The 13,381-nt window shown below is 33.3% G+C and overlaps 2 protein-coding genes across 2 annotated transcripts; one reads left to right on the forward strand and one right to left on the reverse strand.

The window, feature by feature from the left end:
• The first annotated feature begins 647 nt into the window (after positions 1-647).
• LOC133796803 (DNA-directed RNA polymerases II, IV and V subunit 3-like) lies at positions 648-3,678 on the forward strand. The gene is made up of 3 exons (XM_062234470.1): positions 648-1,213; positions 1,572-1,809; positions 3,172-3,678. The coding sequence occupies exons 1-3, from the start codon at positions 768-770 to the stop codon at positions 3,442-3,444; spliced, it is 957 nt and encodes a 318-aa protein (XP_062090454.1). The 5' UTR covers positions 648-767; the 3' UTR covers positions 3,445-3,678.
• Positions 3,679-12,429: 8,751 nt separating this feature from the next.
• LOC133819447 (uncharacterized) lies at positions 12,430-13,164 on the reverse strand. The gene has a single exon (XM_062252712.1). The coding sequence runs from the start codon at positions 13,162-13,164 to the stop codon at positions 12,430-12,432; it is 735 nt and encodes a 244-aa protein (XP_062108696.1).
• Positions 13,165-13,381: the final 217 nt, after the last annotated feature.

The raw sequence follows: 13,381 nt of genomic DNA on the forward strand, positions 1-13,381 counted from the left end.
AAATAAATTATCCATTCTTGCTGTTGTACATAGTTCAATTCTATCTTTAGCAATATATATGTATATATATATTTTGAAGCTACATGTGTAAATTACAATATCAACTTCATTACACAAACATAGTCGTAAAAAAAATATCAGTATTAACTAATTTTAATATTATTCCTTACCTTATTTGTTTCACAACTCATCTAATCAAAATAATACTACATATGATTTTTTTTTCCTAAATCGTGAATTACATTAAGCCTTTTATTTATTTACTAAATATAATATTCATTGTTAGTCTAAAATAAATCAATAAATGTATATATATATATAAATGATTCTCAAACATCAAAATGTCATAATTCATATTATGTTACTCATTTAGTGAAAATGTTAACAACTTCTTATAAATTCTACACAAAAAAAATATATAAAAAACTTAAAATATTTACAAAAAAACCAAAATCTTATTTTCCAAAAAAATAATTGTGATACTATTTATTATAAACACCGCATTGCCGAGTTATATATAATAAAAAAAAAGTTTGTATGTAAAGAGCTCCAACTTAATAACAGAGCTGTAATTCGTCTTATAGTTAACTGCCACGTCGTACTATTCCTTTGAAAGCCAAAACCCTTGTTTGGATTTTAAGAACCCTTTTGCCACTGTACCCATACAATGCCATTACCTTACACCACCTGTCCGCTCTTCAAAATCCCCAAATTGAGTGCTGAGAAATCCAATTCGAACCCGTTAGGGTTCCACCATTACCAAAACTATGGAAGGTAAATCGTACCAGAGGTTTCCCAAGGTCAAAATCCGAGAAATGAAGGACGATTTTCTCAAGTTCGAGCTCCGAGACACCGACGCCAGCATGGCCAACGCACTCCGGCGCGTGATGATCGCCGAGGTGCCCACCATCGCTATCGACCTGGTGGAGATCGAGGTCAACTCTTCTGTTCTCAACGACGAGTTCATCGCCCACCGTCTTGGCCTCATCCCACTCACCAGTGACCGTGCCATGTCCATGCGCTTCTCTCGTGATTGCGATGCCTGTGATGGAGATGGCCAGTGTGAGTTCTGTTCCGTCGAGTTTACTCTTCGCGCCAGGTGCGTTGAAGATCGAACCCTAGATGTCACCAGTAAGGACCTCCTCACCCCTGACCACACCGTTGTCCCAGTTGACTTCTCTGACCCCGCTGGTGACGAATCCACCGAGCATAGGTATTCTTCTGCTCTCTCTTTCTTCTGATATGCGTGCGTATACGTAGATATATTTATTATATATTATAATAAAGGTCATTTTGTGTGTTAAATAGTTGCCCTAAATATTTCGAATTTACAGTTTGAATGCTCTTCCTTCTTTTTTTCCCTTTACAAAGCAAAAGGAAAAAAAGTAAGAAAGAAAGTTTGCGTGATTAAGAATCCTGTGCATTTCAATTTTATTTTCTATCGAATTAAATGCAATATATGTTAAACATGAGTGACTTCATTTTAAATGTATTTCTGGATAACATTTTGATTTACGATTGTAAGGAAGTAACTATTCTTATAATTTCTATTGGATATTTTGTGATTGAAGGGGGGTTATCATTGTGAAGTTACGCCGTGGACAAGAACTGAGGCTGAGAGCCATAGCCAGAAAGGGAATTGGCAAAGATCATGCAAAGTGGTCACCTGCGGCTACTGTTAGTTTTATGTATGAACCAGACATTCGAATCAATGAAGAGTTGATGGAAACTTTAACGCTGGAGGAGAAAAAAAGTTGGGTTGAAAGTAGCCCTACCAGAGTGTTTGAGCTTGATCCCGAAACCCATCAGGTTCCCTGCTTGTATCATTTGTCATTGTTCTCTATATTGATAGTTATCTGTAGTACTTGGCTTTTAAATTGTTTTGTTGTGACAATGTCGAAATTCATTACTATATTTCTAATGAAATCGTTCCCTTTGAGAGGGTGTCTGTTAGAGAGGCTTTTGAGTGAAATATTAATTTCGTCTTTTGGCCTTTTGTAGCCATACTGCTATACTAAGTAGGTGTTTTATGAAAGTATTGGGTTTTACAACTTTTACTTACATGACCATTCGTCTTATTGTTTAGTGAAAGCAGGTGATAGAAGTGAAGATTGTTATTTTCTTTATGGAATTTGTATTAAGTACGGATATATATATGTGATAGACTGGCGTATTTTAACTTTGCAGGCCTTTCACTGCGCATTTTAAATTTAGTTATGAAAATTTCTTGTGGTTGAAATTTACCGATTAGAATACTTCTCTCTCCATGATTTCCTAAGGAATTACCCTCTGGGTTTTGATTGCCACAAGAGAATCTTATGGAACTTGTCTGAGTTTAGTCAATCTGCTAGTCAAGACTCTTTCAAATTTGATTTTATACCAAAAGTAGGAGCTCGCAGAAATTTCTACATGTAGTGTTGTTCAAATTTGATTTTACATCTATACCGAAAATAGGAACTCACAGAAATTTTTACGTGTAGTGTTGTTCAAATTTTATTTTTCATTCATAAGGAAAGTAGGAGCTGGCAGGAAATATTACCTGTAGCATTCCATCAAAATTTTGTTTTACATTTATGCCGAAAGTAGGAGCTGGCACAGGATGTTACATGTCGCGTGGGCTTAACAATTTCATATTTTCATGATTAAAGTAATTAATAGTTGCTAATATTTGTTTTAAATGCACTTAAAAATTGGTTCTGCTTCTGCCCTCATATAGGCTATTCTTTCCAAAGGACAAAATTGTTATTGGGACTCTGCTGATGATGTTTTCTTACATGCATGGTTAATTGAGAAATGAGTCATATTTGAAGACCGCATTTGTCATCTTTGCTGATATTTGCAGTAAACATTTGTCATCTTTCAAGTTCTGATGTTCTAGGATGTTCATAGTTGTTTCCCATCTTTCATATTATATAGGCTGTAAATACATTTGAAATATAATAACGATCCTGAGAAAATTTTATATTTTGTGTGGACTTGTGAGAATAGATTGGCGAAATGGTTGAACTCTATTTTCCTCTAGTTTAGATCAGGCCCACTAGAAGGTATCGGTTTGTTTGAATCTTGTAGTCATAGTTGTGTTTCACTTGGGAATTATTATGCACTGCCTTATAACTATATTATGTTTATTAATAAAACAATTAAATTGTTTGGTTTTATTATTATTTTTAGGTGTATGTGTTTGATGCTGAGGCATACACTTACGATGATGAAGTGATAAAAAAAGCTGAAGCTATGGGGAAGCCTGGGCTTGTTGACATCACTGCCAAAGAAGATAGCTTTATTTTTACTGTTGAGACAACTGGTGCAGTTAAAGCTTCTCAGCTGGTGATCCATGCCATTGAAATCCTGAAACAAAAGCTTGATGCAGTACGTCTCTCAGAGGATACAGTAGAAGCTGATGATCAATTTGGTGAATTGGGTGCACACATGCGAGGAGGATGATGTGATCCGGGTGGTTCCAAGTTTTGTAGGTTTCTGGAAATTCAGCTGACACCCTTTTGCGTTGTGGAACTTTGTTCATATATATGCTTCATCAACTGCAATGTACTTATTTGGCCGAACTCTTGGTATCTATCATTTTCTGCGGGACATAAATTCTCTCAATGAGGTTTGCTATCTTTCACTTTGATGTAAAAACATATGGGCAATGAATGATGAATCCACATATTTTATGCAGACTTTAAATGTTGCTTGAAGGTCTGAACAATTTCATCTTATTACAAATGGGATAAGATGCCTAACAATCTTGCATGTTGTTTATCTGGGTCTCCTGCAAAATAATTCCTTCACACCTCTCCAAAGTTTATCTTTTTTATTTTTGTTCTTTTCCTTGTGGGATTCTTGGAGTGCCTGCGCCATGAAACGAACGCATGTTTCTGAATGTTCTCTACATGCGTCCTCCTTTTCTACATACAAATCTGGATTAATTTTGTTTATTTCTTACAAGAATTCTTTAGTATGAATGTTCAACTAGAAGAAAAATGAAAAATATGAACATGAGTTATGTACTCAGTTGCAAACTTATCTATTACCTCAAAAAATGTTGGTAGCTGTATTTGACTTGAGATGGGTTGTGGCAGTATTTTATTTGGATCAACGCGAGAGATCATCTAATTCACCAGTGTCAATGGGTTTTGGACTCGTTTAGATGGTAGGGCATTAGGAGAGCGACTCAGTACTTTATCAAATTATTTCTATTTTTCTTCTTCACGAGAAACAGCACGAGTTTCATTCCTTCAAAGGGACCAACAATAACAACCTTCAATCTAGTTTTTGAATGGTGTACTGTAAAAGTCTAAACTATAGTTCACTTCATGGTGAAACATTACTCTGCTTCGTGTAATTTTGTCCGAGCCTCAATTTTGGAGTTTTCATTGGCTATATATTATTGCTTCTATATTCTACCAAGCACGCAAAGCTGATATTTTTATATCGTTATCAGTTCTAGATTTTTCGTCTCATTTTGTATAGAATCAAAATTAATACATATAATTTTACCATATATTTCGCAAGCTGCTATGGAGTATGTACAGCTGCAATGTTACATCTTTGATTGGCATACAAAACTACATAAAACAAACAACTTACCACTTCAAATTAAGAGATAAAAGCAGTAACTCTATACGAGTTAACAAATTATAAATTTCTAAAGCCAAAAAAAAAATGTGAATAGTGAAATCCAAGTTTTTTACAAATTACTAAATCCATGAAACTGCAAAACTTGGGTACGAATTAACTCTTTTTGGCTAACACTTTGGTCACCAAGAACTGAAAGGCAAGAGGGGTCAATGATGTACTATGAATATAGTCACGGGTTCCCTATCTTTGTAGGACCAAAGGTCTCTTATTGATCATAGTTGTCAAAGCCAAACAACTCTTTTTTCGATTGTTTGCTTGCTAGGTTCCGTGAGAGTTGTGCCTAAAAGTTTACTCCCAAGTATTTTTCCTGAAAAACCCGTACTTCTTTCTTTATTTTTCTTCCTATTTATATATATAACAAATATCTTGGTTTTTTTTACCATTCTCATAACTACATGTGGATGTGGTGTCAGATGTTTGGAGACATCACTAGTGTAAAGTTACTATCGTCTTCTACATCTTTATTTGTTCCACTCTATGTATGCTATGGGAATGAATGACTAATGAGAAATGGGCTCGATCCAATCTCTGGATGTTAATACCTTTTGCTGTGTGGGGGCACAGTGATTGTATTTTTGACTTACTTGTTATAAGGTAGCCAACTAGCTTAGCTTCCATTATTTATTTATTTATTACTATTATTTTTCTTTCTAACTTATGTAAACTATTTCCAAAGGAGTGAATAAACCACGTGAAAAAAAGACAAATAAAGAAGAACAACTTAGGTCTAATTTGAAGAAAATTTAAATTTCTTCTAAACCATATTTATTCTCTCAGAATTGCTAAAGACACCACTAGTGTCCAATATTACTTGACACGACAAATTATAATTAGTATAAATTAGTATTAAGTTACATATAAAATATAATATATAGGATTCATGTAGTTTAATTTAAAATATAATATGTTTTATTTAATTACACAATTTTTTTTTTTTATTTTAAGGGACGACATAAGTTCACATTGAATATGCTTTTTTAAAGGGTACAAAACAAATCAATAATTTATTTCTTGGCATATTAATTACTCATCATCTTTGATGCGGATAAAGACATAAGTTTCGAAACTATTTCAATGGTTCCATCTGTTCTTCTTATTTATCTATGATTTGCTAGACTCGTGAACATGTCAGCCTAAGCAATAATGCCTTCTTAAATGGGTAAGCAGTAAATTTTTAATGTACATTCATAACTCGAGAATTCCATACATTTCTTTCGTTTAAAAAAAAGGCTGGTAAGGAAGGGTCCATTGTCCATATTTAATGTTGTTTAAATAAGATGTTGGGACCAAAAAATAAAGGTGTGTGTATGTGTAGAGGTTTTTCGCTTTCAATTTATTCTACGTGGACCCAATTATTGGCCATATTAATTACTAGTGGCCTTCGTATAAGACATACACAATTTTCATTCATTGAGGAATTCAACTTTCAATTCACCGCACTATCTCATAATATAGAAAATTTACTATTTTTACCCGTCCGTTTAATCTCATTACCAAGTTTTTTTTCTTTTTTTTTGAAAGGAACACACGAGAACAAAACAAACAAAACAGGAAACACAAGAAACAACTAAGGATGGAATGGGAGGTCTCTCTGCAACACAGACCTCGCAAGTTTAATATTAAACTTTTTTTTTTTTTTTAAATTACAAAAAATGATCTATCACGTCTATTTTTAGTCGAAACTTTCTTGGTAAAAATAAAATTATTTTCACTTAATTTTTTTTTTGTATAAATATAATTTATAAAATTAACTAATGATACATAAATTTTTTTAAAATAAAAATTATATTTTACATGTTTTATGCATTAATATGTTTATAATATATTATAAAATATCAATAGAATTAATAAATTTAAATAAATAAAATCCAAAAACTAAAAAAAATATATAGTTTTATTTTTTTTAATTTTATTTTAAATTTCATCAATTTTATTTATATGAAAATATATATTAATAAAAAAAATTGACTAGAACCAAGTGAAAAAGCTATTTTTTACTATTTAAATATGACTGTTTTTAACTTTTTCAAAAATTCGGAGTTAAATTTGATAATTGACTTAATCTAAGAAGATCAAAATGGAAATTTTCCTATAATCTATAATATTCACGCCTAAATTTTCTATTTCTCATTTGAATAAAAGAATGTGCAGGGGTGAATTTATCACAATATACCTAGTAATATATTATATTATTAATATTAACCATTTAAATAATGAAAATCGTCAGATTTGTTGTAGAGAGGGGAGTGAACAATAAATAAATAACAATTTAATCCCCTTTAATTCGAGAAATATTACTCTTTATTTTGGATCTTGTAACTAATGAATTTTACATTCAGATATTATCTTTTCTCCTCTCTTCTTAAAGCTTTATTTGTAATCTATTAAAAAAAATGTATGTAAATACAATAATAATATAATTTGACTTATGTATGGTATAGTTGTCCCCTAGGAAAAAAAAATGTAGAGGCTATGAAAAATGTTTGTCCAAAGATAGGAATTGGGTGAGTGTGTAGCCCTGTGAAAAGATACCCAAATCTTTGTCTGAGAAGCCAGACATGCTTACAGTTTCTCAGATTTAGGACATGCCATCCCTATCCCTGAAACCACCTAATACTTCTCTTGTCCTTTTCTTCTCTGACTCTGACCCTCTAAAAAGCGACTCTTGAGCCCTAAAACCTGGCCCCATTTGGTTTCATTCTCACCAATCAGTTTCTTCTTCTTCTTATACAAGATAAAACTTCATTGATTTAGTTAGAGTTAGGAAACCCATTGTATTTATTTGCAATTTATATATTTTAATATTTTCACTCCATCAGGAAGGACCACGTTATGACCAAGAAGAGCCATAAATTCCTTTGTATATATAACAATGCATGCTACTTTTTCGAATCTCCTATCTCAAACTATATCTCTATTCGTATAAATCATAAATGGCTGGATAGAGAGTTATTTTGGGCTTATAACGAATAAGAGTATTAAAGTTTGAAAAAAAAATCCCATTAAATTTACAAGTTTGTAAGCTTTTATGAGCTTCCATTATTTATTGGTTTACGGAACACATATTTATAGCAAGTAAACAAAGATTGCAAAAGCTGTGGTGGCAAACAATTTGAGCTCAGTTCATTTAGTACGTTTGTTGAGCTCTATTTCTCACATTATATTTACACCAGCCTGGCTCCAGCCTCTCTTTAACTTCACCTATATTTTTTACTATTCACCTCACAAAACATAAATAAAAAACTATCACATCAACATTGTTGAAGTTTCATTAATTAGTACCATAATCTCAGCATCAATATATATATATATCCATATTTTATTAAATTGAATATTCAAGAAAAATAAGCTTATGATTACTACAAAAACAACCAACTTACATAGTTTTCGCTGCGATTAATATGATTTTAGTTACACCATCCGAATAGGTATCTGTATACTTCTCATAGCAATCTAAGCAACATATTAATTATTACAACAATTAAGTTTGCAATATATGTAGTATGTATTGTAATAAATAATCATCGCGAGTGAGACATAAGAAAATTAGATTTGATACACCAAACTATGGCCTACACACAATTCAGAGACACGTACGTACATTATTATTTCTCACGCAGCAGCGACTACTTGTACCGATGGAAAAACATTACAGGCTGTAATGTATGTATATAACTCAAAGCGTTTCCATATGCATAAATATTTGGGCCCAGGAGTCCGAGCTGATATGTGGGTTTGAGATTTTGGCATTTTGATAAGATTGTGACCAGTGAGAAGAGCGAAAAGAAAAACATAATGGACACATTGGATGCCAATTGGGTAGTATCAATACACACAGGTGTTGGTAAGCAATTAAGAGAAGAGATAATGCAGGGAGGGAGTAGTACTAACAATGGATTTTGGCTTCGCACACAATTATATGGTTCACGCATTGGGTGTGCATGTTTTGTGCAGCGCAGGCTATATGACACTGCGATGGGGTTGGGTTGGGTGCTGTGTGGGGGGCCATTGAGAGCTGCATATGGCATTGTCACAGCCCCCTGAAGCCGCTGCTTTGCTTGCTTCATCGCCTGGGGACCATTCATTTTATACATAAATATAATACGTGGGTATGTGTGGGATTTAAATATATGTGCTTAACTTATTATGTATCTATATTATGCACATGTTATATGTTTGTTTGCAGTACATAATATTAACATTATTAGTAAGGGTATTCATGTACATATGATATATGCAATACTAGGTGTGGAATGGATGCATCCGGTACTAAATTTAAATTATACTAAAAAAAAAAGTTATTTTTTCACAATTTAAATTGTCTTTTTAGACACAACAAAAAAATTGATTTGATTCTGACTAAAGGTATTTAGTCCTAAATTGTTATTAATTATGTTTTTTTTATGATTAATACGTTCAATTATAAACATTTTAGTGATGATGATATTTTTTAGTTTCAAATTTTTTTATGATTAAAATTAAGTTTTTTTTTTTTTTTTGGTGATATGAAAAGAACTCATTACATATAACGATTAGTGAAAACATCCATAAATCGAACCACAGGCCAAATATAATTAATAGTTCAAACCTTTATGTGACAGTTAGTGAGTTTCAGAGTTAAGTGTAGTGTAAAAATATGCACGATGGTGCGAAAATAATGCAAACGAACATAGTCAATAAGTAATATAATGATTAGTTGAGTATCGTCTCTATAGAGATTGAAATAGCAAATAATTGTGCGCATATCAATTATCAAGCAATTTAATAGTGGTAAAAAAATAAATTGAAAATAAATGCTTAAAATAAACTAAAATGACAATCTAAAAGCAAGAGAAATTCAATTTGGTGAAATGGACTTGAATTATTAAATCTCTCTATGTCAATTGACATTTACGTTTTGTTGCAACAAAATCTCAGCAAAATTACCTTGAGTTAACAAGAATTTCAAATTAATTCATAGAACTTTTCCAAATCCTATGGTATTAATTATTTCACCTAATTTAACATATTCCTATGCCAATCAAGTTTAAGAACCTAGAATTTAAGCATCAATTCATAATGATTACACAAGGTAAATAACACATTTCTATGTTATTCACAAACATAACCTAACAATATTATTCACTTGTGTCATTCAAATCTATCAATTATATTCAAATTTCCCATCATAAATATAACTCAATATCTTGTCATCGGTGGCCAATCAACAACAAGAAATCATCAATAAGCACATTCGAATGAACAATGGATCAATTGCTAAAATAAAATGCTAGAAAATTAGAATTAAGACATAGAGTTCATCAATAATTCAAGCATCAAAAGATTTAGTTCATGGTTGAATTCAAAAGCACAAATCCAAAATCAAAACAGTCCATGGGTATTTAAATACAAAAAGTTAAAGAAAGGGGAAATAGCAGCAAAAGTACCAAATGTTTTAAGAAACTAGTGATTTAGTACCCAATCTTTTTTTTTGTGTGTGGGAATAGTACCCATTGTCCACTTCCATTGATATCCGTCAGTACCCAGCCCAATTCCGTCTTATTTTGTCCACGTATACAATGGAGATTAATTCACCATTTAGTATTTTAAAAACCAAAATTTGAAATAAAAACGTTTTATTTAAAGAAAAATAATACCAAAATGAAAATTAAAACAAAACACAAATACATGAACGACTGAAGAAGGCGAATAGCAGTGAAGGAAAATGAAGGGTGAAAGTTCGTATTTTTCCAATAGATCAAAAGCAATGGCTCGAAGATGTAGGGGTGGGAGTCGATTGTGACCGCGACAACAGTGTGATTGTGGCTTGGAAAGTGTAGTCAGAACCTCTTGGACTGAAGCAAATCCTGGGAGAAGATTTCGAACTTGTCGGTTAATGAAAGTAAGTGTGGATAAATTTGTTTTGGATTTTTTTTGTATCTGGGTTTTCTTCATCTAGGTTTTCTTCTTGCTTTATGTCAGTCAGAAGGGGGTTGCGAATTTTTCCGGTTGGTGGATCTAGAAATGGTTGAAAGTGGAAGGGTTGACATTCCAAATTGGAGAAAAAGAATTGAGGGAGAAACTTGGAATGCCGAAGATCTCTTGGAGTCTGAAATACCAAGTCTAAACCGTGGGAACAAGCCAATTATGGGAGAAGGTCGTGGTCACCTCCTTAAGAAAGATTGGATTGGTATAAGTTGGGGAAAGTTGGTTTTCATTGTATATGTAATTGTACTAGTCTGGTGTTTGAAATATTAGACATTGTGTGATTTTGGTTAAAAAAAGTACCTGATACAAGGCAATGGTGTCTGTTTTAGTTGTCAAAGTCTAGTTTCATTGTATCTGTAATGCAGCAAGTCTAAAATGAATGAATGCACTTTGACAATTGTGCTTGTTCTGGGTAAATTTTAGTCATGTTAGTTTAAGTTCATTATGCTTAATTTCACAAATGCAAATAATAATTTTGACTACATAATATCATGTGGAAAATTCATACAAGATGCAAGGTCATAATTGGTACTCAATATGGCAGATACAAAATATAATTAGCACCCAAATTGATAGACAGATGGAAGTCATAATTCATAGAAAAAAAATCATATCAGTTTGCTAAATAAACAGGCTCCACAAAATACTTGACCAAATCACAAGGTCTACACCTTATACATTTGTACACAAAATTAGGCCAAGGATTCCTGAAAACAAATGTCATAAATGACCCAAAACAATCTTAACAACAAAAGATGACAGACACAATATAACTTAGATTTTAAGATGGTGTTGGTTGAGATGAGGAAAATGTTGTTGCTGATCCACTTTGTCTTTCTCTTCTCCTCTGTGTGTTTTGTTCTTGAGATGCAACGGCTTGCTGAGAGGGTGGTGGCTGGGATGAGGAAGTTGCAGCTGCTGGTTATCTTCCACGGGGTCTTCCACTTCTCCTAGGTGTGTGTTGCTCTTGAGATGTAATGGCTTGTTGAGAGGATGGTGGCTGAGATGATGAAGTTGTTGCTGCTGCTACTGCTGCATCTCTTGCATTCTTTTTTGCTCTTCTTTTCTGCCTTTTCTGAGTGTCAGGATGTGGATTTTTTAGAGGTGGTCTGTCCATTTTCTTGGCAACAACAGGCTGCAATCAATAAATAAAAAGCAAATTAACTAAAACATTTATAAAATCATAATTGAAAAGCAAACTAACTAAAAATAACTGAAGATTGAATACCTGTGTCACTGCTGGATTCTTGCAAGTGACTCTTGAATGGCCTATTTGTTTACAATTGCTGCAATGGTTTGGTTGGCCAAACCTTCTTTTTTTGGTTGCATTGGTATCATCTTCATCAGGTGCCTTTTTCCTTGTCTTCTTTGGTCTTCCAGGCAAGTTTGATTCAGTTGGGGGGTAAATTGGATTCAAACCAGGATCTAGCCACTTATCAAGACTTGGCATTGGTCCAATAACTACAACATATTGTGTTTGAAAGTCTTCTTTTTTATATACATCAATTATAAAATCATAAACATTTAGGTTGGAACTCCATTTATAGACCAATACATGCCTGCATGGTACCCCACTCAATTCAAAAGCTCTACAAGTGCATGTTCGAGTAGCTAGGTTACATGAGAAGCTCTCACTACCAAGATGAGTAACCTGAAACATATTTGCATCTGCTCTAATACATGAACAATGCCTGGCCACTTGCTTGTTCTTCTCTATGATATCTAGAATTTTCTTCCCCACAGGTTGCAACTACTTTGCCACACTTTCCCTTTTCTTACATAATCTAGACATCAACCAGAACTGAATTTTCTCCAACAAAGTTATGATGGGCTTGTCCCTTGCATCCAATATGGCAGAGTTGAACTCTCACACAGATTGTTCAAGAGCATGTCACCATTGACATGAAATCTAAAGTGTGACTTGCTCCATTCAGTTGGAGCCTTCTTCATTAACCAATCATATGCATTCTCCTTCACCTCCTTCATTTCAGCCATCCTCCTCTTGAAATCTTCTAGTGTTGTGGCTTTTGCACAAGCCCACAACTTTTGTTTTAGAAGAAGACTTGGAAACTCCTTTTTAAAGTTGGCATGTAAATGTCTCACACAAAATCTTATCTCAGCACCATCAAACAGGGAACCTAAAGCATTTTCTAACCCCTTTTGTCTATCTCTAATCAGTGTATATCTCCTAGTGTCAATAACCTCCAAATCCTCCTTCAATAATTTAAAAAACCAGTTCCATGTGTCTGTATTTTCCTTCTCGCAAATAACATATGCAATTAGAAACATGTCATTATTTGCATCGATACCCACAACAGCCAGCAACAAACCTTTGCAGTACCCTTTTAGGAAACAACCATCCAAGCCAATAAGTGGTCTGCAAGCCTTAAATCCATCCTTGCAATCTTTGAGACAGATATAAACTCTCTCAAACAACTTATTGTCATTGACAATGCTACTTTTGATAATGAATGTGCTCCCAGAATTGTGGTGAAGGAGTTGTTTGCAATAATCATCCAAAACTCTATACTGCTCCTTCATGGAACCTTCCAGCATTTCTTTGCCCTTTTTCCTGGTGTTGTAGAATACATAGGAGGATGTGTTCGAGAACTTGTTTTTTCAGTCAAGGTGTTGAAGTTGTAAGTCATTTTTGGGTTCATTCTAAAGTCTTCGATGAAATGCTTGGCCAACTAAGTAGCAGTCACTTTCTTGTTGTCAAATACAATGCCACAATTTGCACATCCACCAGTGTATTGACTCTGAATGTTGTATA

The sequence above is a fragment of the Humulus lupulus genome, chromosome 1 (genome assembly GCF_963169125.1).
Source record: "Humulus lupulus chromosome 1, drHumLupu1.1, whole genome shotgun sequence".
NCBI classification, from domain to species: Eukaryota; Viridiplantae; Streptophyta; class Magnoliopsida; order Rosales; family Cannabaceae; genus Humulus; species Humulus lupulus.